The following is a 24,808-nucleotide window of genomic DNA, read 5'->3' on the forward strand; positions in this document are numbered from 1 at the left end:
TGAAGAAGCCCACACCATGTTTTCACAGTTGCTGTTTGTCAGCAAGAGATGACTACACCCTTAGATGCAGCATGTAATCTCTTGCAATCTGAAATTAAGCTAAATTGAATGTTGGTTAGTCTGTTTCTAATCTCTTCTGAAGACAGGGCCCAGTTTACTAAATAAAGCTTTTGTGTCTTCTTTTAGATGAAAGAAGCTTTCAAATGTGAATTTTGGTCCCTTCTTAATTCTGGGACTTGTAGAATTTAAAACCGTAACAGTGATAGATGCAGTTTACACAGATTGTTTGCTACAGAGCAATGTTATACTTCTAGCTTCCACTCATCAACATTTGATTCTGTCTTAGAGGACTAACTGTTATCCTTTGTTATCTTGAAAAATGTGTTGGGAACCTAGAAATGCCTTAATGATATTCATAAGCTTATCTTCCCAATAGAAAAGACCTTTTTATCTTTCTTTTTAATCAAGTCATTAGCATGAAACTGAGAGATGTAATCATACCAGACTGGAATTGGGGTCATGCCATAGGCTAGCTGAATAGGAGGCTTCATGGCATGATGATGTATAGCCATTTCACAACAATGCTTTTAACTCAATAAGTTTGCCCTTTAATTACATTTTAAATCTCATTTAAGAAGTTTTTATCATTATGTAAATTGCTCAGTAAATGTTCTCATTCTTAGTCCCAATAAAAGTTCTGCTTATGGACTGGAAGAAAAAATTATTTAAAAACTTGATGGAGGGACAGAGAGCTGCTTTCCCACTTTGTCATTGTGACACAGTTTGGTTGCGTTAGCTAAGGTGGACTGTATGATAACAAAACATTATACTCATCACTGTGAGATTCTCACTGTTAAATTGTTTTGAAACACAAAATCTCAGATTTTTCAGATCAGATTTGATCTGAAAAAGAAAAAAAAAAAAAGAGGAAAAAAAACCCCAAACTGAACAACCTATTCTGAGAAGAACTACAACATTTACAAGAGGGAACTTCAGTTGGACCAGCAGTGTCTTGCAAAGCAGAAAAAATACTTCACTGTTTTGTTCCATCATTAATGTAAATCACAGTATTTTCAATCTAGAACAAGTGATTTCTTTTGTTTGTTTATTTGTTTGTAATACATTTCTTTATGTTTAAATACTTTGAAGATAATGACTAGCTCACAAGGACAGACTGTCATAGAGTAGTGCAAACTGGCCTTCTGATGCCAGAAACAAAAGAAATAGATCAAGAGCATCTTGCACTGAGTCTACCACTCGTACTTAAAATGCATTGCACTTGCTGTGCTCTAGCCATCAATTCAACATCTCCAGAACTATATCACCCACAAAACCATTTCTCTATCTAGGAGACAGAAGAATAAGCCATGATCCTGAAAGAGGTGCTGTGTGCATGGGTCTTTGGGCCTCCAAAGGCTGCTAGAATCTGCAGGGGCACGAAAAAAAAAAAAAAAGTCGTCTCAAACTCTCGGAACCCTCACACAGAGTTTAATGCTTTAGGCAGAATCTGAGATTTGCAGGAGTATAGATGTAATTAGGATGTTTAATTTGAAATCCAGTCCCTAAGCTGTGCTGGACAGAATTACAAAATAGGAACAGTGACTCCAGTTCCCATATCTGTAGAACCCATAAGGGGTTACAAAAAAAACTTTGGAGGAGGAAGCTTTTTTGGTTATACGAGCTGAACTCCCTTGTTGGCAAAAATAAACAGACTATGCGAAGCCCTAAGAGCTGCTCTATCCCCTTCAAGTCTATAGAGCAGAGACCTATTCTTTATAGATGTGCTTTGCTCAGTAGCATTGTTAGAACAGAAAAGTACTGGTATGAAACAAGTTTGTAAGTTCTGCCTTCTTCAGGCACCTGAAATGATGTTTAATTAATGGGAATGCAAAATAAAAGCAGAAAGAAATCCACATTATTGAAGGGTTTTGAAATCACCACGAAAGAACATAAAAATAAGATTTTTACTCACAGAAGGTTTTATTTTAAAGAGAGGAAGGAAGGAAAGGAAGTGGAGTGAAAAGAGAGGAAAGGAAGGGAAAAAAAGGAGAAGAAAGAGGCAGGAAAAGAAAAGGAAGAAATAAGAAGAAAAAGAAAAAAGAAAGAAGGAAATGAAAATGAAAAAGAGAAAGAGAAAAAGAAAAATAAAGAAAGAAGGAAAGAGAGAAAGACAGGAAGGGAAAGGATGGGAGGAAAGAAGAATGGAAAAAGGAAAAGAAAGAAAGGAAGGGAAAAAGAATGAAAGAGGAAGGAAAAGAGGAAAGAAAAGAGGAGGAAAAGAAAGGAAGCAAGGAAGGAAAGGAAGAAAGTGACAGAAAAGCTAAAGGGAAAGGAAGAAAAAGGAAGGTAGGCAAAAGGAAAATGGAAAAAAGGAGGATTTATCAGTCATTTTCTGTACAGTATAAGAGTTTTAAGTAAATATGCCACTAATTTAAGCTTTTTAAAATTATTAGCTGGGTTTTTTACAGAAACTTATTAGGGGAAATATTAACTGTTAATATAAATAGTCAGGGGACAATTATTTCAGCTAATTGCACAGAGACGAATTATAGAGCTGTAGTATCTTGGTTTTGAGTAATTTTATGATAGCTTTTCTAGCTATTTTAATATTAGTATTACAGCAACAGTAGTGTAAAGTATAGTACCTCTGAGCTATGTGTAGCCACACAGGTATTACTTGCTGATGATCTGAGTACATGTATGTAATTATGCAGACTGACTTTATTTTTTAAATAGCTGTCAGTAAAAAACATTTTTTTCTCTGTGTTGATTTCCTTCAATCAGATGGTGCTGTCTTTAGTTTTGTGAGCCCTCAAACCTCAATTAACGCCATTTATTTCATTAGTAACTTTGTATGGTACCTAGAGAACATAAAATGCTTCGTTGGAAATTATAAGCACAATTCCAAGGACAGAACTGAGTTTGTAGCAGAGGTTTTAAGTGCTTTAATTTCTTTAAATTATTACATAATAACTTTGTTTCTACCTTGTATAAAAGATAAATGTCATGTCAGTTGTGCTGCATTAATTTCCATCTCTTAGTCTGATTCATGTATAGTTTAACTAGTGTCACTTATTCCTTCTTTCTAGGACTTCATTTTACTTCCAGCCTACCAATCCCTCTCTGTTACGTTGCCAAAATAATGGCAGATTTTGCCATGTGTCATGTCATTTATATGTCCTGCCTATATATTAAATGTGGGAAATGACACTGATTAGTTATTTCTGATAAGGTATCATCTCAAACCATATTGAATTCTTATAGGGCTGTCTCTGCTGTGTGGAGACTGATAGGACTTTCAATACACTAGATTTCACAGCGATGGCTCTGCTGAATTTTCATAGAATCGTAGAATGGTTTGGGTTGGAAGGGACCTTAGCTAGCTCCAAACACGTGGAGCCACAGGTGAATTTCTCTTACCTACCAAGAGGATAAGTGCAGTGAGGATGTGTGCTCCTATGGAGAATGCTAGCAGTAGTTCCAAGGGCAAAAACTTTGTTGGGCCAATGAGAAATATATCCATCTCCTAGCTTTATGGCACTATTGGGTATGCGGTCTTGCAGCCTTAGTGTACTTCTCCCCTGAAATCATGCATAGAGGTTTCAATGGCTTAGGACAAAAGCAAAACAGCCAGAGCAAATTTCCTCACCCTATTTTGCCCAAGATTGTTCCTCTCAAGACGAGTTTATTTCACCTCTTTATCATTCTTGGTTCTGTGACTTAGTTCTAGACTTATTCTATATAGTATAATAATGTGAATACACATTTTTAAATGTGTAGAAACCTATAGTAGCTATTCAGCAAGGTTTCTATGAACAAATATCATGATACCTTTCTCATTTAAGTATATAGTTGATCTTAATAAAGGAGTATTTCAGTCAAAGTCTTAGGCAAATCTGCCCTTGATGGGGTTGCAGTTCTTTCTGAGCATCTCAGTTCATTCTAAGCAGTAACTTGTGATAAAAAAGATGTGGGTTTGAAAATTAATTTAGGCTAGTAACCAATATGCATTAATGAGTTACTGTAGCCAATATATTCTTGCGTTATTTGTTTTTCATCTGCTGTCTGCTCTTTTTAAGGGAATCTATTTCCACACAGCTTCAGTAATAACAACTACAGCAAAAATGCAGCATACAGAGTCAGCTTAAGTCCAACTGTAACTCAGTAGAATTATACCAGGATTGATTTTTTCCTCCTCTGCAGTTCCTCCATGTGTTTCAACACACCGGAAAAAAGTGAAAATGTAGTAAATGGTTTATATTTAATCTATATTCTATGCTTCTTGGTATGATGTGTAATGACAGCATACTTTTGCAATATCTTACCAGTTTATGAGATGAAATAGATCTTCCTGCTTTATTCTTGTCAAGAAAAAGAATCTAGTTCCTATTGATCTTTCACTTGTATTTTTGAAACATGGAAATTACTTATTTCAGAAAACAAATAAAAGGTGTATAGATCTTCTTCTTATATGTATTCTGCTTCTCTTGGGATGTGAAGGAGTCACAAGGGAAGGATCTGAAATGCATGAACCAAAATGGAGTTGTTGTCTTGCTTCTGTGTCAGTGTAGGTTTCCTGCATAGCTGGAATAAACTACTTTTACGAGTATTAACAGATGTGCAGTTTACACAGATAATTTGGAATAAGGAAAACCATGTCTTGAATACTAAGCTTTTGATAAGAGTACCTCACTTTTCGTGTTTGTTGCCCATTTAACTAACTGTCCAGATTTATTGTGATACTATATAGTATTCTGAAATAAAAAGGATATGGCTAGATTTTATTTTCAGAAATACAAATGCATCGAGTCAAGCATGGAATGTGTAGACTATGAGAGACTTTTTCTAAAAACAAGAAAAATGTAGAAGTGCTTTTTTTTTTTTAATTTTGTGTTTTAAAATGCTATGAAAGTATGTGTGGTAAAACACCAAGAGGGCACAGATTTGACAGCTTCCTACTGTGAATAGTTATTCAACGTACATGTTTCACGACGTGTTATTGCTGAGGAAAAGGAAGCTGTTTCCATCACCACCCTAAAAACTAAGCATTTTGTGCAACAACTAGTCCATATGATATTTCTTTCATTCAGCAATAGATTTGTCAGGTTTTAAAGTCTACAGACAGTAAAAGTGAACTTTTTTACCATGAACTTTATCCTTTCTTACATACTTTTTTGGCTGTTCACATCAGGTTTGTGATACTTAACCTAGCTTAAATAAAACTTCCAAATGCAGACATGAAGAAAAAATAATTTGGTAATAGAGTGTTCTTCAGTCAAGCAAACAAAAATAAAATATCACAGCTGGAAACTGAAGCTAGCAGCATTCAGACTTGAAATAAAGTACAAATTTTCAAGTAAGGGCATTCATACCTGGAGTATTATACATGATTATTTACCTTAATAATGGCATTTTTAAAAATCTAAATTGTCTATTTAACATCAATAAATAAATACAATGTTTATAATGCAGTTGCATTCTGCAGAATTACCTCTGATGTATTCCAAACTCATTCCTAACTACTTTACTGCTAGGATGACCATAAATAAAATAAAATAGTTGGATAAGAACTCCTATACTGTACCAAAGACGTTCCTAGCCCTCCTTGAAATTGGTCCAAACACATTGCTAGTCGTTACTGTGCAAGAAATAGGTATCCAGCAAAGGACGGTAAATGACGTTTGGAACAGCAGTAGGTGAACAAGGACAATCTACTCATGATTCAGTGCACCTAACATGGCACTTAAAATATCAAATAAAACCAATCCAATTAGGAACACACCAAGTAGGCGAGTTGTGTGCTCCTCTCCTTCAAAGTCATTCTTCTAAAGAAAATTACAACAAATTTCCATTGGGGGCTATCTGTGATGCTCAGTTAGCACTGGGTCTTGCTCTCAAATGCCATAAATCATTTCCCCTTTCACACTTTATCCCCAGTGCTCCCATTTCAGGCAGCAAGAAACCACCACCAGAAATCTTAGCGCCCAAGCGTCCCAGGAGAAAATGTAGAGCTTTATTCACTGGGTCATTTTCTTTGTTTCTATCTGTGCTGCTTTTTCTGAAAGTAAAAGTACTTTTGTGCCTATATGGCTACATATAGACTACGTGTGTGCTCATGTACATACGTGTTTAAATTATTATTATTAATTTTGGTTTTATTCTGTTTAAAGAGCTTGGTTCAACCACTGTTCACTGCAAACGAATCTGTGACCTTGTGGAGCTGCAGCATGCAAACGCCTTGGAGAAGGGCAGCCAACGTACAAAGGCTGCATTGAGTGTGTGGGCAGGCAGGAAACCAGGCAGCTCTCTAAAGAATGTTCTTTTGGCAGAGACAGCCATACTAAAAATGAGGGGGAAAAGTGAATTCAAAACGTAGAGCTGGCCTGCAGTTACGAAGTGATGAGAAAAGTTGGCTGTTCAACATGAGCTGCCAGTTGCATATTCTAAGTCCTTGCTATTCTCAGGCCCTCCTACGGCCATGGCCCTGACCAGTGTTTTGATATAGCACAAAGTGGCTGTTTATTGCTATTGACTGCTGAGGCCTGTGCTCCGAAATGCGTTCTGTCAACAGAATGTAAGTGAACTTGGCATTTTAAAGCTTGGCTGCTTGCAGACGCCTAGATTTCTTGGGATTGCCATGCAGCAGGACCGGTGCTGCAGTCCCCAGCTCAAACTGAAAATGTTGCACAGGAAGACGTATCATGTGAAGGTCAGATTTACCTGAGATCCTGAGGGTTTTGAGGGTTTTTTTCTTCTTTGTCAGCATAGTAAATGTATCTTGTCCTTGCTTTGTGTCCTGTCAAAGGCTAGACTTTTAACTATCTAAATTTTTTTTGGTATGCTCTGTATGGAAAAAAAGTCATTATTCAATGCAAATGGCCTTCACGTGAAAGGGAAATATGGCCGTGTATACAGTACATGATATTGCCATAAAAGGAGTAATCAATATCTGTGCTAACTGTGTCACACTGAGGATATTTCTACTCTTTTGAGAAGTGATAGTTTCTATGGTTTTGTAAGAAATCACACGTACTGTTTTCTATTGCTTCCATAGGAACTACAGGCGGAAATTGATGCTCACACTGACATCTTCCACAACCTGGATGAAAACGGGCAGAAAATCCTGAGATCCCTGGAAGGCTCTGAGGATGCAGCCCTATTGCAGAGACGTCTGGACAACATGAACTTCAGATGGAGTGAGCTTAGGAAGAAATCTCTAAACATTAGGTAGGATGTGAACGTAAGCAAAAGCCTACGGTTGGTGTGTAAGGTGGACTGCTGTGTTTTGACAGTAAAAGCATGGGTTTTTTTTCTGATAGCACTATTTCTGTCCATTTTTGAAATGATTTGTATTATTTTGAATGTTGGCTTAAATTGTGAGAATGATTAGTTTTTTTGGTGTGGAAATGATAGTAGGGGATTAGGATATGAGGCATATGATGAGGTTTTGTAATTACAGGAGAGATTAGCATGTTTAAACAGTAACTACCCCCTCTGAATCTAAGTTTTTTCTAGAGCTGGGTATGACTTATCAATGAGACATGAAAGAAAGTGATTAAACAGCCTGTACTTATGATAAGCTTTATTTCTAAGTCTGCTATTTCCAGTGCAAAACTAAGAATATCATTGCAAATGGGAAGACGCGTTATTTAAGATTTTAGCTGTTGTCTGGGGAATGGACAGAATTACCAGATAAAATCAAGGGGTAAAAGGAAATCCATAGGTAGTGTCACAAGAGGAAAAAATTCTCCTTGCAAAGAAAACTATAATAAATTGTAATGTTACAAATGATAAAGTGGAGGTACAGGCTTCAATGGGCTGAAGATTGCTTTTCAAAAGAAATTGTCCAGGAAACTTCTCTTCAGAAATGCGACTTTTACAATAGGCAACACAGCTCTGTTGCCTTCAGTCTCAGGCATTTTTTCATTTGCTTGCTTGCTGTGTGTTGGTGGTAGTTCAGAGGGCAGCAAAAGGCAGAAATATTTTTCAAATTAATGTATGAAATGTTAGTTTTTTCAGCTCAGGCCCTGAGGGAGGTCAGTGTGTGTAATGACAAAAGCCATCTTCATAACATCAATCATTAAAAATAAATGAAGGATGTGAGATTGAAAAGATATTAGCAGCTAAAGAAAAAGAGAAACAAATTCCTCCTTTTTTTTTTTTTTTCCTGAGGAGCTTTTCTAAATGCAGCAATGTTTGAGTTAAAAAAAAACAGTCAGTTGGCCAAATATCAGTAATTAAATATATGGGACTTTCTGTCTTTGATTTTTTACAGTTCAATGTATTGCTGCCATTAATCAAGTCAGAAATAGTAACCCTAGTTATAACATGGTGACTTCTTGCATTAAACGTTCAAAGCAACAGACTCCCTCTCTAAAATATTTGCATTCAGTAAAAGGCTCAAGGTGTTCAATAACGTATTGATTAGCATAAGAAACAATTCTTAACTTCTGAGACATTTAAATGTTGCTGGCCACTAGATTGAATGAACAGGCTATTCTCAGTCTCTCTGCTTGGACCTATTTCTTTCCATCATACACTATGGAATGGATTTCATCATAAATAGCAATGCTTACGCAAAAGAGGTATAAGACCAGAAATATGAAATGTTCCCCAGGCAGCAGTCCCACAAGTCCCCTTATTTAGCATAAGTTTTACACTGCTGAAACACAAGACCCATGCTGTTGTTTGGCTTAGGTAGGTATTCTTTTCTAAATCCACTAGATATATGGTAGATATGAAGAGAAGCCAAGTTCATTTCCATTATTACTTTTCTTTTATTCTGATAAGTCAGTACAGTTTAGCCTAATAAACACTTTCTTTCTTATAAAGAACTCGGTTTTTAAAACTTGTTTCCTATTATCTATTTTGTCTGCATGTGCTTGAGCACAGGTATAAATATATGAGTGTGTGCACATAATGTAAATGCATAAACACATATTCCCGAAGCTGAAAGAAGGGCAGAGCAGGATGGGTTCAGGGAAACCATTCCCCATGCTGGGGAAGGTCAGAGCACAGCAGCAGTAACAAAACCGCTTTGGGTCACTCCTTTGCACTTTTTCCCTATAAAGCCAGACCTGGGGAAGCAGGGAAGAAGTGAAGACACTAGTGTTTGCCTCCAGTTGCTGCCTTGTCTTGAGGTGGTGGAAGCTTGCTGAGATAAACATGGGCAACAGGAGTAAACCTGACTCAGAAACTTGGCTCCTTGACTATGTCCCCTCCAAAAGCACTGTCATCCTTGCTCTGGCTGCTGCCGCCTGCAACTCCCCATATGACATCCCTGCTCCTCTCCCCCCTCACTGCTTTCAAATGCATCCTGGGGCCTCCCCAGCCCTCGCTGCCTTCAGGGCTGGCCTCCCTCAGCAGCACCCACTGTGAGCCAGTTTTGCCGCAGCCCACAGCTGCCCTGTGAGAGCAGAGATCAGAAGACAGCATGTCTGTCCCTCCCACATAGCCTTTAAGTTTGAAAAAGGAGAAAATTTTCCATCAGCTTACATAGCAGAGCAGCTGAGCTTTCTGTCATCCTATGGCTAATCTGTCCCTTTCTTTTCTCTTTCCTCGGCACTCCAATTACCTGGTGTAAAAGGTTGGAAAGAAGGTATATGAAAAGAATGGATGTTTCAGGCCAGGACTCTGAAACCAAATCTAAATCAGTGTTGCCAGAATCTAATTCAAAGCTACTGAAGCTATTTAAAAATCATTAAGTTAATGAAACACTAGGATCTTTCTCAGTAAATAAGTTTGTACAATTTGCTTTTTATTTTTACTGTGCCTGAATATATCTGATATTTAACACGTGCTTTCAGATCCCATTTGGAGGCCAGTACAGACCAGTGGAAGCGTCTACATCTCTCTCTTCAGGAACTTTTGGCATGGCTGCAATTGAAGGAGGATGAATTAAAGCAGCAAGCACCAATTGGTGGAGATCTTCCCTCTGTGCAGAAACAGAATGATATTCATAGGGTATGATTTTTTTAAATGATCTTTCGGTCATTGCTTTTTGTTTTGCAGGTTAGTGCTGCATGAAACGATCCTTGTTGGAAAAAGTAAGATACCCTTTAAAATACATTTTAGAGACAATGAAAACTGAACTTCTTACATGAGAGTACTAGCTACAATTTTTAAACACAGCTTAGAAAATCAGCCTTTGGAGAAGAGAGTATTTACTAGCAGCTGCTTGGCTTTTTTGGAAAGCGACACAACATTTTCATAGACCTGTCATAGACAGCTAGTTTTCAAGGCTAGAACAAATACTAACTTAATATTATTTGAAGATTAAATAAGTAGTTCTGTAAATTTTTCTAGATCAGGCATTTAAATATCATGTGTGCTTTTTGAAACCCCATTTTGCTATTGATTTTGGGGAATGTTTGTGAAAAAAGCAAATTATATCAGCCCTAATGCACAATTGTGTGTATCATGAAACTGTTGTGACAACTGACTGTAACTGTCCGTAGCTCATACTAGTTTCATCAGGGAATCTTTATGGAAAGGAAATAGCTGAGCATCAAATGGGGGCTGTTCTAGACTAAGCTTTGTAGTAAAAAGGAACCTAAATCCAACACTTGTATAGGATTTTTTTTTAAACCCACCAAATGAAAATCCCCCCAAATAACATGGTACTGCTGAATAATTCTTCATACAAAGATTCACGCATTTTTTTTGTCAAAAAGGTGTGCTTCAGGTGTGTTTCCTGTATTGACTCAAGTTCACACATGTCTGATGCTGACCTAATGTCTGCTTTCAAGTAAACAGCTTTTAATTTGCTATACCATTACAGTCTATCCAGGTCAGAATGTGAAATCACAGTTCTAGTACCTCAGTGGTGCTTTTTCAGCAGTACCATAAGAAAATTAGGAAACTAGTGTCCTGAAGAATTGCTGAATGAAGCAGTAAATGGGGAGAAAGTGTTGTTCTGAAGAGAGGGAATAGGGAACCATGTGAAAGGTAACTGGGATAGCACACCCAACTTCAGCAACTCCTATTCTATCACTTATGAGCTCCATTAAATCCTGTCTAGCCCTTATGATAAGATTTCTTCTGTTTCTTTTGTGTTAATTTCTGATGAAAACTTTAATCAGGAAGCACCAGTTAATAACAGATGTCCGTAATAGAAACCAGACCTCAACCCACTAGGACAATCCTGATTCAACAGGAAGTTGGTAATACAGTGTCAGGTTTGGGTTTTTTTACAAAGAACAGTATAAGATCAAGGGCAAGGAAACTTACTGATATAAAGAAATTGTCCTCTCATGTTTAAAAGGTAAATGTATGTAGTGATTGGAATGAACCATAGAAGTATTTATACTATGACATTTCTCCACTCTACACTATTCCATTTCTTGGAATTAACTTGGATGTATGATTCTAGCTCTTCTGTCCTCCTTCATCCACATGTCTTTAGTTAAAATGATGTCATTATGGGAGGCTTTTTCCCTTCTGTTTGGTGACCAAGCATACTTCAGTGTGACATCTAAAAAGTTATTTTGGACAAATGTGTTTTCTATTGAATAATTTAAATTGTCAGTCAGACAGCTTGATACTGTGAGAAGAGACTATTTCAAAACTAGTGATCATCCTCTCAAAGCATTGTGCTGCATATATGTAACTTTCAGATTTTGAAACTTGCCACAAGAGGTATTTTTTCTGAAGTTCCTAAATGTCGTGGTTTAAATCTCTGATGTTATCTCTGAATGGAGAAATGTGAAATGGTGCGATAAAATGAAATTGGATCTGGAATACCTGTGCTTTCTCCATTCATCAGGTAGCTGTATTAGATTGTCCTATCTCGTGCTGAAAGACAGATTTGAGAACAAATAGTGAGAAGATCAAGTTAGAGAGAGAACATGACGTATCTTGCTGCTTTAAGTTGTTGGGAACCCTGAGTTTCTGACAAGTCTGGAAATATCCTATACAACCAGGCTTGGCTTTTGGCATAGGCAAATAGGCATTTGTCTGCAGTACCAGACTGATGGGAGGTAGTGGTGATATGGTTTCTCAAGAGCCTATCTTTACCTAATGGTCGAGAAAGACAAAGAGAAGGATGAACAAAAACCCTCTTATTGTCAGTATGTTGTATATATTGTATATATGTTGTATATATACATATATAGTGTATATGTTTTTGTAAGCTATTCAAAAGCTTCCCAGAATTCATCATAAAGGTGGCAAGACTTCAGTGATGGACTATGTCATCTCTCTGTCACTCACCAATCAACTGAAGTGTTTAAAACTTTTAGGGATGAGAAGTGTTGCATAAAAGTAAAGTACTGTGAAAAGGTGCAAAATGACTTCACAAAATAGATCTCCTTCTCATTTCTCCTTTTTGATTATAGTCTCTCCCACATGCAGATACATACAGACACAAATCTTTGGTCATTATATCTAGTATCAAAGCTAGAACATTTAAGTTCTTTTTAGAAATATGGGTTCTTTCCTTTTCTCATTCTGTATCACTTCTGTAGTTTAATATAAGGCCTTTCTAGTTGTAGGTATTCTGATTCCCTGTGGAAAAAAAGAACAAAACATAACCCTTGAAATTAGGTTACCTTGTCTGCTCTTCAAAGATCTCTTACAGAGGAGGAGGGAAAAATAATCAGTGCAGAACTCTGTTGACTTCAAGTTGTCTTTGACAAAATCTGTGTTTGCAGCTTGGAGTTTTTCTACTGTTTTTTTTTTTTTTTTTCCCAGACACTATGGACTTTCTGTTACTCTAAAATTTCCTTTTAGAGAATCAGACATACAAAGGCAGTATCCAAATGAAAAGGTTGGCTCATTTCTGAACATAAGAAAAATGCTTTTAAAAAAGCACCACAAATGTAGAAGTATCTATCTTAAAACTGCACTGGAAAGCTGTTTTTTTCAAGAGTTTCAGTGTGTTGAATGTGAAAGTAAAGAGTAGTTAAAATTTGGTCTTGAGAAAAAGAATCTGCTGATTGTTCACTTTGTTCTCCTGAATGTAATTTCTGGAAATCAGTCTTCAAGAAACAAGTTAAGTCTCTACCTGTTCTGACAAATCTTTTAAGTGATCCAAACTTCCAGGTTTGGTCTTCCTATACTGGTACAATGTCTTTCCTTCTGTGAAGATTTTTTTTTTTTGCCAGGTAAAGCCAGAAATGAAGCCAGGTAAGTTCTTCTTTGGAGAAGAGAAAAGGCCTCAGCAGGGGAACATTATTTATAAGCAGTTTAACTGATTGCCGTTGAGAAACGGCATGATGAATGCAAACACGATTTTATGCCTGAATCATTTTTCTAAAGCAGTGTTACAGGCTCGTTTTATTTTTTTTTCCCCTTAAGGATGTAATTTAAAGAAAAATAAACATATTTTACCTCTCTATCTTTTAGAAGACCATCTGGAATGCCTCAGACATTCATAGCAGAGATGAAAAAAATTTGATTCTTATCATTAGAATGCTCCTAGTTGCCAAGATTGTCTTTAAAATTTTAAGAGTAGGATTCAGATGAAAATTTAAAATGCTTGAATCTATGCCAGAGGAGAGCTTGAACTCAACTGAGAAAAGAGATATCCATGCAGTCAAAATCATTGTTGCTTTGTAAATGTGAGGTGCTTTTTAGACAAGGCAATTTGGAATTCATCCCAAATATATTCACATAACTGCTATTTGTTTGGACTTATATATATATAGTGGGTCATTTTGTCAATTTTTGGCATGTGAAGAAATTGTGTCTATGCCAAAGTCTTGGAATGTGTGTATGTGTGGGGGGGTTAGTCAATGAAAAAAAATACTGCTGTTCAACAAAACATCATTTCATTATCTTGCAGATTTCCTTGCTTTACTAAGTGTCACGATAATGTTTTATTGAAATCATATTAACTATGTACACGTTACTGTTAATCTCTGTTAAGTAACTTACTCATCATGCAGATAGCCGGCTTCTTCTTTCATTCTTTTAAAAGTTGCCACATCTTCTGCATAATGATTGCATTAACGGCATAAATAGCATTTATGAATATAGAAGTTAATTATTAACAATTCCCTGGAAACTCTTTCACATGACATCTATCACAACAGCGCCTAAGAAGGAATACAATTTTTGCTTGAACACACTGATCTTTTCTGGTGGCACAGTTGATACCTACTTTTAAAAACTGTGGTCAAAACCCATTTTTAAAAAGCATTCTGGTCAGGAAATAGCTTGAATTAATTTAAGTGCACTCTTTCTTTTTAAAATTCTTTAAAAGCAAAAATATCTGCTTTTCCAATAACAGCGATTAATGTTAGTTTTACTAATGGAATTCTCTTCTCATTATATTTTCATCTTTCAATTTAAACACTCTGTGTTTCTTCATCTAAAGAGATTTAAGGACACCCATGAGGAGGTAGTGTAGGTCTGAGATAACCTGATCAATATATGCATTATTAAAATGGTGGATAGAATGCCATTACTGCTGTAGTGTCGATGACAAATAGAGATGCTTAAATAAAGTAGTTTACTTGTTTTTTTGTCAGGTCATACATTATGCACATTCGATTTCCTCTACAGTCACCACAAAGTGTGAAAGAAGTTAAGGAATTTGATGGAATTAGCCTGAAATCATTACCTGTAAATTAGACATTCATTTAGGCTAATTCTGCTTTCAATGATGGTATGCTTATTATAAAGATGTATTTGTCAGGGCTCTAGATAGATAATTATTATTTTTTTCCCAAAAGAAGTGGAAGTGTCATCTATTGCTACTTTTGTTTTTTATTGGTAGTGTGTATACATTTCACAACACAACTTTAATCAGAAAAGCTGGCTTTACCTTCATACAGTAAGAACATTTTTTGGAATGGGATAGTATAAAATGAGCATTCATTATTTTTAATGCTGTTCTGTGCCACTGCTTCAGTATCATGTTTTTTTCATTCACTCCTTTTTAAACTTCTTACATTGAAATATATTTTAATTCACCCAGTAGAAGTCTGCTGATCAAAACTAGGGAAGGCAATAAGAATTGCAAATAGACCTTAACGCCATACTGTGTACTGTTCTAAAACAGGATTTACAAACTATAATCGCATCCACCAACTCCAACATCCAGAATGGAAAAGTTGGAAAAGAAAACACTTAACACGTTGGCTCACTGTTTTCCTTTAATAAAAGAGAAAGAGGCTCTTGCAGTTTGTGACTTAATATGAAATATACGAAGTCAGAAAGTTCCCATTAGCATTTCTCTATTGTTTTGAGAAGACAGATAACAATGATTCCTGTTCACATACTTTATGGGATGCATTATGCATATCTGATTACTTTGTCCTTGTTCTGTTGTGCAAGAAATATTGGAGGAATGTGGCTTTAACCCTTTTTTGGAAATATAATGCCACTAGGTGTATTTGCTTGGTATAGTTTTATGCAAGAGCAGTAGAAGCTGAAAGAAGGTATTTTGTGTCCTTCTTATTGTTTGTACGTGTACATAGCTACAGTTGACCTGACTACAGCAGCAGCACTCCATACAGCAGTACCACTCCTTCCCAGATACATAGCTCAAAGGCACTTCTGGCTTTTAAAAATCCTATAAGTCGGTGTACTTCTGTATTCTTCTGGAATATCTGTCACTCCTTCCTGCCCTTGTGCATGTGCCTCCTGAAAACAATAACAATTGGGTTGGGGCATATACATTTCTGAGAAATAATTTGTCTTCGGAGACATTTATAAAGCATGTTATACCTTTAAGCTATTACGTGATTGTAATATTTAAACCCAAAGACTGTTGATGTCACTTTTAACATTATCATATGAGAGCAAAGCACATAGTCCATGGGGGAACATTTTAAGTTATGCTACCTGCTGGATTACTTGAGCTGCAGACCTGCAAAAGTCTAGTGGGACAGAATGATGTAATGTGAGGTGAGCATGAGGGCTAATTAAAGGAATAGATTTTCCTCTTTTGGAGGCATGAAAAGGGCTTATTGTATTTCCTCTTTCCATTGCACTTCTTGCAAGAATCAAGTATGAAACCCAAAAATGTCTAAGTTAAAGAGTTATACCCGGAGTAACCCCACTAAGTTTTTATGCAGAACAACGTCCAATGGTAGCTTACTTGCTAATATACAGTACTCTACTTGTGAAAATCAGTGTTCCTTCTTCAGGGTCAACATGATTGTTTAAAGCATTTATCACAGATATTAATCAAAAAATATATTCCCCTATGATAGCACATACACTCTGCGAAAGGATCCCAATCCCATTGATGTCCATGACACAAAATTAACATTTTTTACTTTGTTGCTTCCTTCAAGAAAGTACACTTCGCTAAAGGGTTTTCCTGATTCACCATTACAAACCTTATGGTCAGTTCTTGACCACTTAATAAGAAGTTTGGTTAAATGTTTATGGTAGAATAATGTAGTTATTGCCTTAATTTTACTTTCCTGAAATGTATTAATTTTTCACCTGTGAGTGCTCAATTATAAACTGCAGGTGTGATTCTCATTAGTTCTGTTAAGTATTTCCTGTACAGAGCCTTTAATATCAAATATAATTCAAAGTGTAATGAACTTTTTAATATTGAATTTACAATTCTTAGTTTGCATAGAAAACCAAATTTTGTTTAATAATTAATTTAACTGATTTGGTGAATTTATTAAGTAAGAAGCTTATATAATGGCTGTGTTGTAAAAAGAATTTTCTAATCTGTGTAGTAAAATCTGTTTTCCACTCATGGCATGTGGCTCTCGTTTTGCAGTATTGTGTTTTGTGTTACACTGCACTATAATTATCTGCATATTTTACCTCTATGCTACTTGAAAACAGTATGCATTCAGTATCATTTCAGAAATAGAGAGGAAAATGTTGAAATAAAACAGTGGGAAGGACCATTTAGGTAAATTCAATGCAACATGCAAAAGGTCTAATACAACGTGCAACCCACAGGCCAAGTTTCATCTGCATTTTTGTGTGGTGAACATTTGGATTCAGATTAATGGAATTTTAAATTCTCCTTAACCAAAAATAACCCCCAAAACCAAAAACACCCAAACAAAAAAACCAAACCAAAATACCTGAGATATGCATACTTTCAGTAGCCTACCAAAAACTTCAAATACCAACCTTGAGAATCTTACTCATGGTCATTTTAAAAGCAGGGAATAGAAAAGACATAGTAAAAGGAGCTGTTGCTGGAGGAAGAAAAATGCAAATAGGAAAGAGGAAGAAAAGAGGAGAAAGGAGACAGGTGCCAAAAAGCATGACACAAAAGGAGGAGATGAAAGGGAGAAATACAGTTGATCTGAAAAGGAGCGACTGTACCACTGAACACTGTTAGACATAAAGTTATGGAAATTGATAATAAATACTGATTAAAGCAACTAGGACTTAACTATTTCATAAGGACTACTTTCTGCCCTTCAATTTTCACTCGTGCATGCCTTCATCTATGCTAGATTATATTACTGAATTTTCACCTTGGCCTTGATTCTACATTTCATAAATCTCAGTTCATGTAATTGTGGAAGACATGCATCTACACCACTACTAGATGAGAGAGTTACCATTTAATATATTCGAAATTTTTTTGTTACTAATTGTTACAGGTTAACATGTCAATATACATAGGTCCTTTTTTTTTTCCTTTGATATAACGGTTGCCAGCAGCAGTAGCAAAGTGGTAGCTGTAAGACATATTGGATTTTCCTTCACATTCTGTTAAATTTTGCTTTCAAGAACAATTAGCTATGCTGGTGTGGTCCAATATAGAGCCAGATGAAGACTTGTCCCTTGTAGCGAGGTTTTGGAGTTGACACTGACATTAATCAACAAAAGAGATCCCTCTCACAGTGAAAATTTGATTAGCAACCTTGGATACTTTGCAGCATGCTGAAAGTACATTTGCTCCTTTGAGTACAGCGTGATTTCAGGTTAAGCAAAAGCTGATTATCTCTTCTACATTTTTTTGTAGCTACTGGTAATACACACATGGAAGCTGTTGTTGAAAATTTTGTTCTTGAATTGACAAAAACAAGGGCTAGCACTCGTTATTTCATTATATATCGACTTACAATAATTTTGTTTCATCTCTCAGACTTTCAAGAGGGAGCTGAAAACAAAAGAACCTGTTGTCAGGAGTGCACTAGAGACTGTGCGAATCTTCTTAGCAGAGCAGCCTGTGGAGGGACTGGAGAAGCTCTACCCAGAACCAAGAGGTAATTGAAGAAAGAGCGGGGTAATAACATATTTCTGGAAAGATCAGTGAAAATCAGTGATGATTAAATAAATTCTGCCAGCCGCTGTGAAAGCATCCCTTTTACACTCCATGCTGAATGTCAGCATTCATAAACTAAGCTAAAAATAGGGATGAAAGAAACCCTTAGCCATCCTTCTGAACACTGTGGCACTAAATAGACATGCATATTTATACGCAGATTTTGAAACTGGCTTTAAACCTTCAGGACCTATCTATAACTACAGGCCCATTTGAAGTCTGAAAGCTGCAATTTAACCTAAATTCAACTTGTAGTCTCAGTACTACAGAAGCTCCCAATTCCACTCAATTGCAGCAAAAGATTCAGAATGATTAATATTTATGTATGTGCAGAACTATTTTGCTGAATCAGGACACAGTTGATAAACATTTAGCTACAACTTGCATGTTTAAAAATGCTTTTATGTACTTAAATGCATATTTTGCATCTTTGGTGATCTGTATGGTGGCAAGATTTAAATTTGTTAAGAGATTTTCAAATGATAATACATTAATAAAATAAATTTCACAGGTGTCTTTGAATCTGGATAGTTTCTTGCTGAGCTTTGAACTTACCCAGATGGCAATTATTTTTCTTCTAAGACAGAATATGTCTAAAAAGCCTCTCGACTTTCACATTTAGAACTGTCACCTGAGGAAAGGGCCCAAAACGTCAGTAAACTTCTCCAAAGGCAAGCAGATGAGGTCAGAACTGAGTGGGATAAGCTGAATCTACAGTCTGCTGATTGGCAAAAGAAGATAGATGATGCTCTTGAAAGACTGCAGGGTCTTCAAGACGCAGTGGATGAACTGGACCTGAAACTGCGCCAGGCTGAAGTGTTCAAGGGATCCTGGCAGCCAGTGGGGGATCTGCTGATTGACTCTCTGCAGGATCACTTAGAAAAAGTCAAGGTATGTGTCAGTATATCAGTATCTCTGAGTATAAAATAATTGTCTTATTCACTTTATGAATCACCAAATCAGGAATCATCTTTTAAAACGGGAAATTGATAGTTTTGTATCATAATGATTTATATATTTTTTTTTAAAGTACATATAAAGAGTTTTATAATTTCTGCAATTAAAATGGAATCAAATCAACGTTGAGAATGTATGCTGCTAACATGGGTAAAAAGCACTGCAGGAATGTGCAAATATCCTCAGCACACTCACTGTTAACTCAGGAGATGCAGAGTTAACATTAAAGAAAACAAAATAGAATATAAAGGAGAATATATAATCAAAATTAATTCTGTTCTTTATTATACTTTTGTAAGTATGATGAGTATATATTTGTGTCTATACTTGTAGAGTAGAATTTAAAGAATTTAAAATATGTGGTTTTGTTGTTTTGTCATGATGGTGGTATTTGCTATCTGTCTTATTTGATAACTAGGCCTCATAACATAAGATAGTGGGGAAAAAAAACCCTAACCCTGGAAAAACTGTCATTATTTTCTATAACTTAATGCTTATCTACTTTCAAGCGCTGTTTCATAAAATAGTTGCTTATTGGGAAACTCATGTGAGCATGTCTTCTTTCAGCATGTCTGCCATGGCCAGACTTTATAAATACTACAGGATTCCTCCAGCTAGAGCACAACAGAAGTAGTTGCCATTTTGATAAGAACAAAGTGCCTCTGTTCTATTCACATAAATAGGACTCATCAGTCATTTTGAAAAAGACCTGAGCTGACTGTTATTTTCTCTAGTAGAACATTAGGATCTAATGGAGAGGAAATAGAATGACTAATGGCAAGAAAAGATGCCTTTAAAAATCAAATGTAGTTTATTAAAAAAAAAGTCCATGAGTTTTAATCACATAGAAAGTTTAATGAGTGTCCTGTACAAATATTATACAAGACAAATTAAGTATGTGGTAGCTGATGAACAGTTTGCTGTAAAATGTGTTTATCTTCATTTAAATTCATATATTAACAGAAGATATCTATTTATAAATTCTCAGAAAGTGACTTCCATTATAGCAATGGATTTTTTATTTTTTTTTTTGTGATTTTGGAGAAGATGCTCTGAACAGAAACACTGAATCCCTGCTATTACTGGAAAACAAAGCAGGTAGCTTAAGTCCAAAGCTGTGACCATAACTGTTAACTCCATAATTATAGTGGTGAATCCTGTTACAGTTTAAAAAAAAAAAAAAATCAGTCCTAGAGGACATAATGAAATTCTAACAGTGATGACAAAACAGAAATCTTAACACCTATGAAAACTGAGAGGTACTATCAATCATGTCCTGGTTCCGGCAGGGATGGGGTTAATTTCCCCCAGGAGCCGGCAGGGGGCAGGTATTCCATCCCACGTGACCCATGCCCGGTCTATAAGAGGCGCTAGCCAGGCAAGGAGAGCAGTCGCCACTCGGGGGTGGGGTGCGCGTCTGGTTGGTGCGCGTCTGGTTGGTGCGCTGCGCGGCTGTATTGTAATCGCATCTTCATATCCCTTTATCGGTGTTACTGTTTTGTTTTCATCTTCCCTTTTGCTGTTCTGTTAAATTGCACTATTTTAACCCATGAGTTTTGCCCTGTCGATTTTTTTTTTTTTCCCCACGGCTGTGGGAGTGGAGCGAGCGGCTGCATGGTTCTTTGTTGCTGGCTGAGGCCAAACCACGACAAATCAGTAAATGTCTCTTTATTCCTTCTGAACTCTTAATATTAGGGCCAGACAGAAACCCAGACTTCTGTTTCAAGTTTAAAAATTAGATGCTACCAACTACCCCAATTTTTATCTCATTTGTAGCATGTTTACTTAAAATATTTATGAATATCATAAGACCAGACTGTAAGATTATCAGCCAAATGGTAAATGAAAAAAACATACAGAATATATTCCTACCCTTTTAAGCTATAACCTTTCATTTTGTATATGGCAATTATCCTCCTGGAAACTCTGCTAAGGCACGTTGAAAATAAGGAGGTGGTCGGTGACGTGGCTTTGCCAAGGGTAAGTCATGCCTGACAAATTCAGTGGCCTTCTGAGATGGGGTTACAGTGGTAGTGGATAAGGCGAGAGCAATAGACATCATCTACCCGGACCTGTGCAAAGGATTTGACACTGTCCTGCATGACGTCCTGGTCTCTAAATTGGAAAGACATGGATTTGACAGATGGTCAACTCGGTGCAGAAGGAACTGGCTGGACGGTTGCACTCAAAGAGTTGCAGTCAATGGCTTGATGTCCAAGTGGAAACCAGTTATGAGTGGTATTCCTCGGGGGTCAGTACTGGGGCCGGTGGTGTTCAACATCTTTGTCAGTGACATGGATAGTGGAATTGACTGCACCCTCAGCAAGTTTGCCCATGACACCAAGCTGTGTGGTGTGGTCGACACGCTGGAGGGAAGGGATGCCATCCAGAGGGACTTGGACAGGCTGGAGAGGTGGGCCCATGCCAACCTCATGAAGTTCAACAAGATCAACTGCAAGGTCCTGCACCTGGGTCATGGCAATCCCAAGCACAAATACAGGCTGGGCAGAGAATGGATTGAGAGCAGCCCTGAGGAGAGGGGCTTGGGGGTGCTGGTTGATGAGAAGCTCAGCATGAGCCAGCAACGTGCACTCGCAGCCCAGAAAACCAACCATATCCTGAGCTGCATCAAAAGTGTTGTGAGCAGAACAAGGGAGGTGATTCTGCCCTTCTCCTCGGCTCTGGTGAGACCCTACCTGGAGTATTGTGTCCAGCTTTGGAGTCCTCAGCACAAGAAGGACGTGGACCTGTTGGAGTGGGTCCAGAGGAGGGCCATGAAGATATCAGAGGGCTGGAGCTCCTATGAAGACAGGCAGAGAGACTTGGGGTTGTTCAGCCTGGAGATGTGAAGGCTCCGGGGAGACCTTATAGCAGCTTTCCAGTATCTGAAGAGGGCCTACAAGAAAGCTGGAGAGGAGCTTTTTACCAAGGGCATATAGTGATAGGACAAGAGGTAATGGATTCAAACTGGAAGAGGGTAGATTTAGGTTAGACATCAGGAAGAAATTTTTCACTCTGAGTGGGTGAGGTACTGGGACAGGTTGCCTAGGGAACCTGTTGATGCCCCATGGTCCCCCCCCTAGGGATCTGTCGAAGGCCCAGATGGATGGGTCTTTGAGCAACCTGGTCTAGCAGGAGGTGTCCCTACCCATGGCAGCGGGGTTGGAACTAGATGATCTTTAAGGTCCTTTCCGTCCTAAACCATTCTATGGTTCTCTGATTATAGTGTGCTAGATACACACACGGTGATATTGTGCTTTCAGTACCTTCTGTGTGATCATAATTAGTTTAGGTAATATAAGAACACAATAAACACAAATACAAAAAGAACACAAAAAGCTGAATTTAATTAGTTGTGCGAGTAGTACACTAATTGTCCCAAAATGTGCTGTCTAGAACGTATGTATTTGCTCTAATGAAGTGTAATTCCCACATAGATACTGAAGAGAAATGCAGGTACTAACTAGGCAACATAAGCACATTTGTGAAAATAACTACCAAGAAAGCTACAATTGTGTCTGCAATTTGAAGGTCTATATAAAAACTGTACATTTTTAGGTTTTGTAGACTTTTACCTCAGTTAATCATATTTATGACACACAGTTTTTCTTGGAGTGAAATCTATTTTAGCACAATTCTAAATCAAGATCAATAATTTATGTAACCCTAAAATAGAGCATGTAAATCCTTAAAAAGTTTTCAAATTTGTATTTGCTACATGCAAACTGGCCAGACTGTAGAAACTCTGATCGATCCTTTATATCCTTAGCATATCTACCTAAAGTGTACAAATATTTAGAACATACTCACAACCCTAGCTTTAATTGCTGGGCTTAATTTTTCAAACCTAAAAAAGAAGATTTAATGTAAATATATTATCTGTGACAAGAGCAGTAAGACATGATTTAAGCCCATTTTTATGTTGAATGTATTTTTTTGATAGTAAGTTCATTTCTGTTTTGCTCCCTGTCTTCATAAGTTTAGATGTAACCATTATTACTATCTCAGTAATAATGATCAAATTTAGTCAGTTTTTCTTCCTCTTCCTCCCCACTCCCCATTTTGTTTACATGTTCAGTATCTTATTCAAAGACCCATTCCAGGAATTGGCAGCAGAACCACCTTTCCTCTCTTTCTCCCCAAAGGCTCTCCCTGGGCTCCACACCAGCCAAAACTTTGATAATGGTTATGCTGCTAGTGTGCAACAATCATTACGTGTCATGCTGATAACTTCTTCCTGTTTTGTTGTTTGTCTGTAGACATCTGCTGAACAATACTAATGGGAACGGATGCTGTTGAGTATTCAGAAGTTTACCCTTAGGAAGTTTTACATTTTGATACTGTTACACTCTGAAAAAATCTTTTTTAAACTAGAGGCCGCTATTTTGGGATGTTGTGCACAGAATTTTGTGACCGAGAAGGCAATGTAATTTTAATGGTGTGGTTTATCTGCTACTCCAAGGTATTTATGAGAGCATAATGCAAAGCGCTTTATTATGGCAGTGATATTCTACCATATTGCTAGTGGCATGTAACTGCTTCAGTTTTCTGTAAGTAAACAGCAGACCCTCTAGACTCCATGGGGCATATAACTCCTTTCTGGCTTTTTTTCTTTTAACCACTGTAAAATAATAATTAAAAACAAAAAAATCAAGGACAGGCAGTAGTGTCTGTGGTTTCTCTAGTTCAAAATAGAAGCATATATTTCAAGAACATCTGCCAAAAAATAGCTGAATTGTGTAGCCCTATTTTCAAATAACTCCATTCTGTTACAGAATGATTTGTTCCCCTTCATTGTAACATAAAGAGGGCACCTTGACTCAATATGATGATTGTTAGCTGTAAAAAGCAGAAAGAATTTAGTGACATGTCTTGTATTTTCCTGTGAGCAGTTTTCACAGAAGTCTTAATCTTGCTTCTTAAGAACTGGTTCTTGTTCTTTCAGATTCACTTTTACAGTTACGAAAAAAGCAGTTGCATGGGAAAACTATAAACTTTGCAATAGATTATGGATTTTAATATATTTAATATATTTAATGTAACAAGTGTATTCACAAAGGCTGTAAGTATCCTTTTACATTCTTTTCTCACAGCCTATTTACAATTTTAATAAAATTTCTACTCATTATTTTCTACAAAATTGTGAAAAAAAGGCAATGAGAAATTCACCAGTGCTGCATAAGTAACCCTTTTTTTTTTCTGAGATGTCAGGCCTGAATTATATGCTGTTTAATTCAGAATTTCTTAGCATAATTGACAGTTGTAGACAATTGTACATTACTGACAAATACTGACAAACGTTCACTGGGAAGTGTCAACCTGAAACTTCTTTCTGTAAACTGAACAGAGTTTGCAATTATGCATAGATCCGAAATGAACTAATCTGTTTATTATCTACTCCAAAATTACTTTCTATGTGCACTCGATCCTTTTGTCCCTAGTCATCTCTTCTCTAAATGAAACAGAAAGTAAGACAACCCTTTAAGATAATTAGCTAAATTTCAGTTGTGTTCCTATGAAAGAAAAAGAAATAGATTTGGCAAGGTTAAAATAACATATTATTACAAACACTCCAATACTAAATCAGCAACCTCAATTACTGGACAATGAACGATCATAGGCAGCTCATTAAAAAAAAAAAAAAAA

At 36.7% G+C, this 24,808-nt stretch overlaps 1 protein-coding gene across 1 annotated transcript in view; it reads left to right on the plus strand.

The window, feature by feature from the left end:
- DMD (dystrophin) overlaps positions 1-24,808 on the plus strand; it is a 927,929-nt gene that overhangs the window by 713,792 nt on the left and 189,329 nt on the right. The window contains exons 55-58 of the mRNA XM_009883534.1: positions 7,055-7,227; positions 9,807-9,963; positions 18,026-18,146; positions 18,828-19,096. Coding sequence (XP_009881836.1) covers positions 7,055-7,227; positions 9,807-9,963; positions 18,026-18,146; positions 18,828-19,096 — 720 coding nt within the window. The remainder of the gene's footprint in view (positions 1-7,054; positions 7,228-9,806; positions 9,964-18,025; positions 18,147-18,827; positions 19,097-24,808) is intronic.

Source organism: Charadrius vociferus, unplaced genomic scaffold (genome assembly GCF_000708025.1).
Source record: "Charadrius vociferus isolate BGI_N301 unplaced genomic scaffold, ASM70802v2 scaffold94, whole genome shotgun sequence".
In the NCBI taxonomy this organism is placed as follows: domain Eukaryota; kingdom Metazoa; phylum Chordata; class Aves; order Charadriiformes; family Charadriidae; genus Charadrius; species Charadrius vociferus.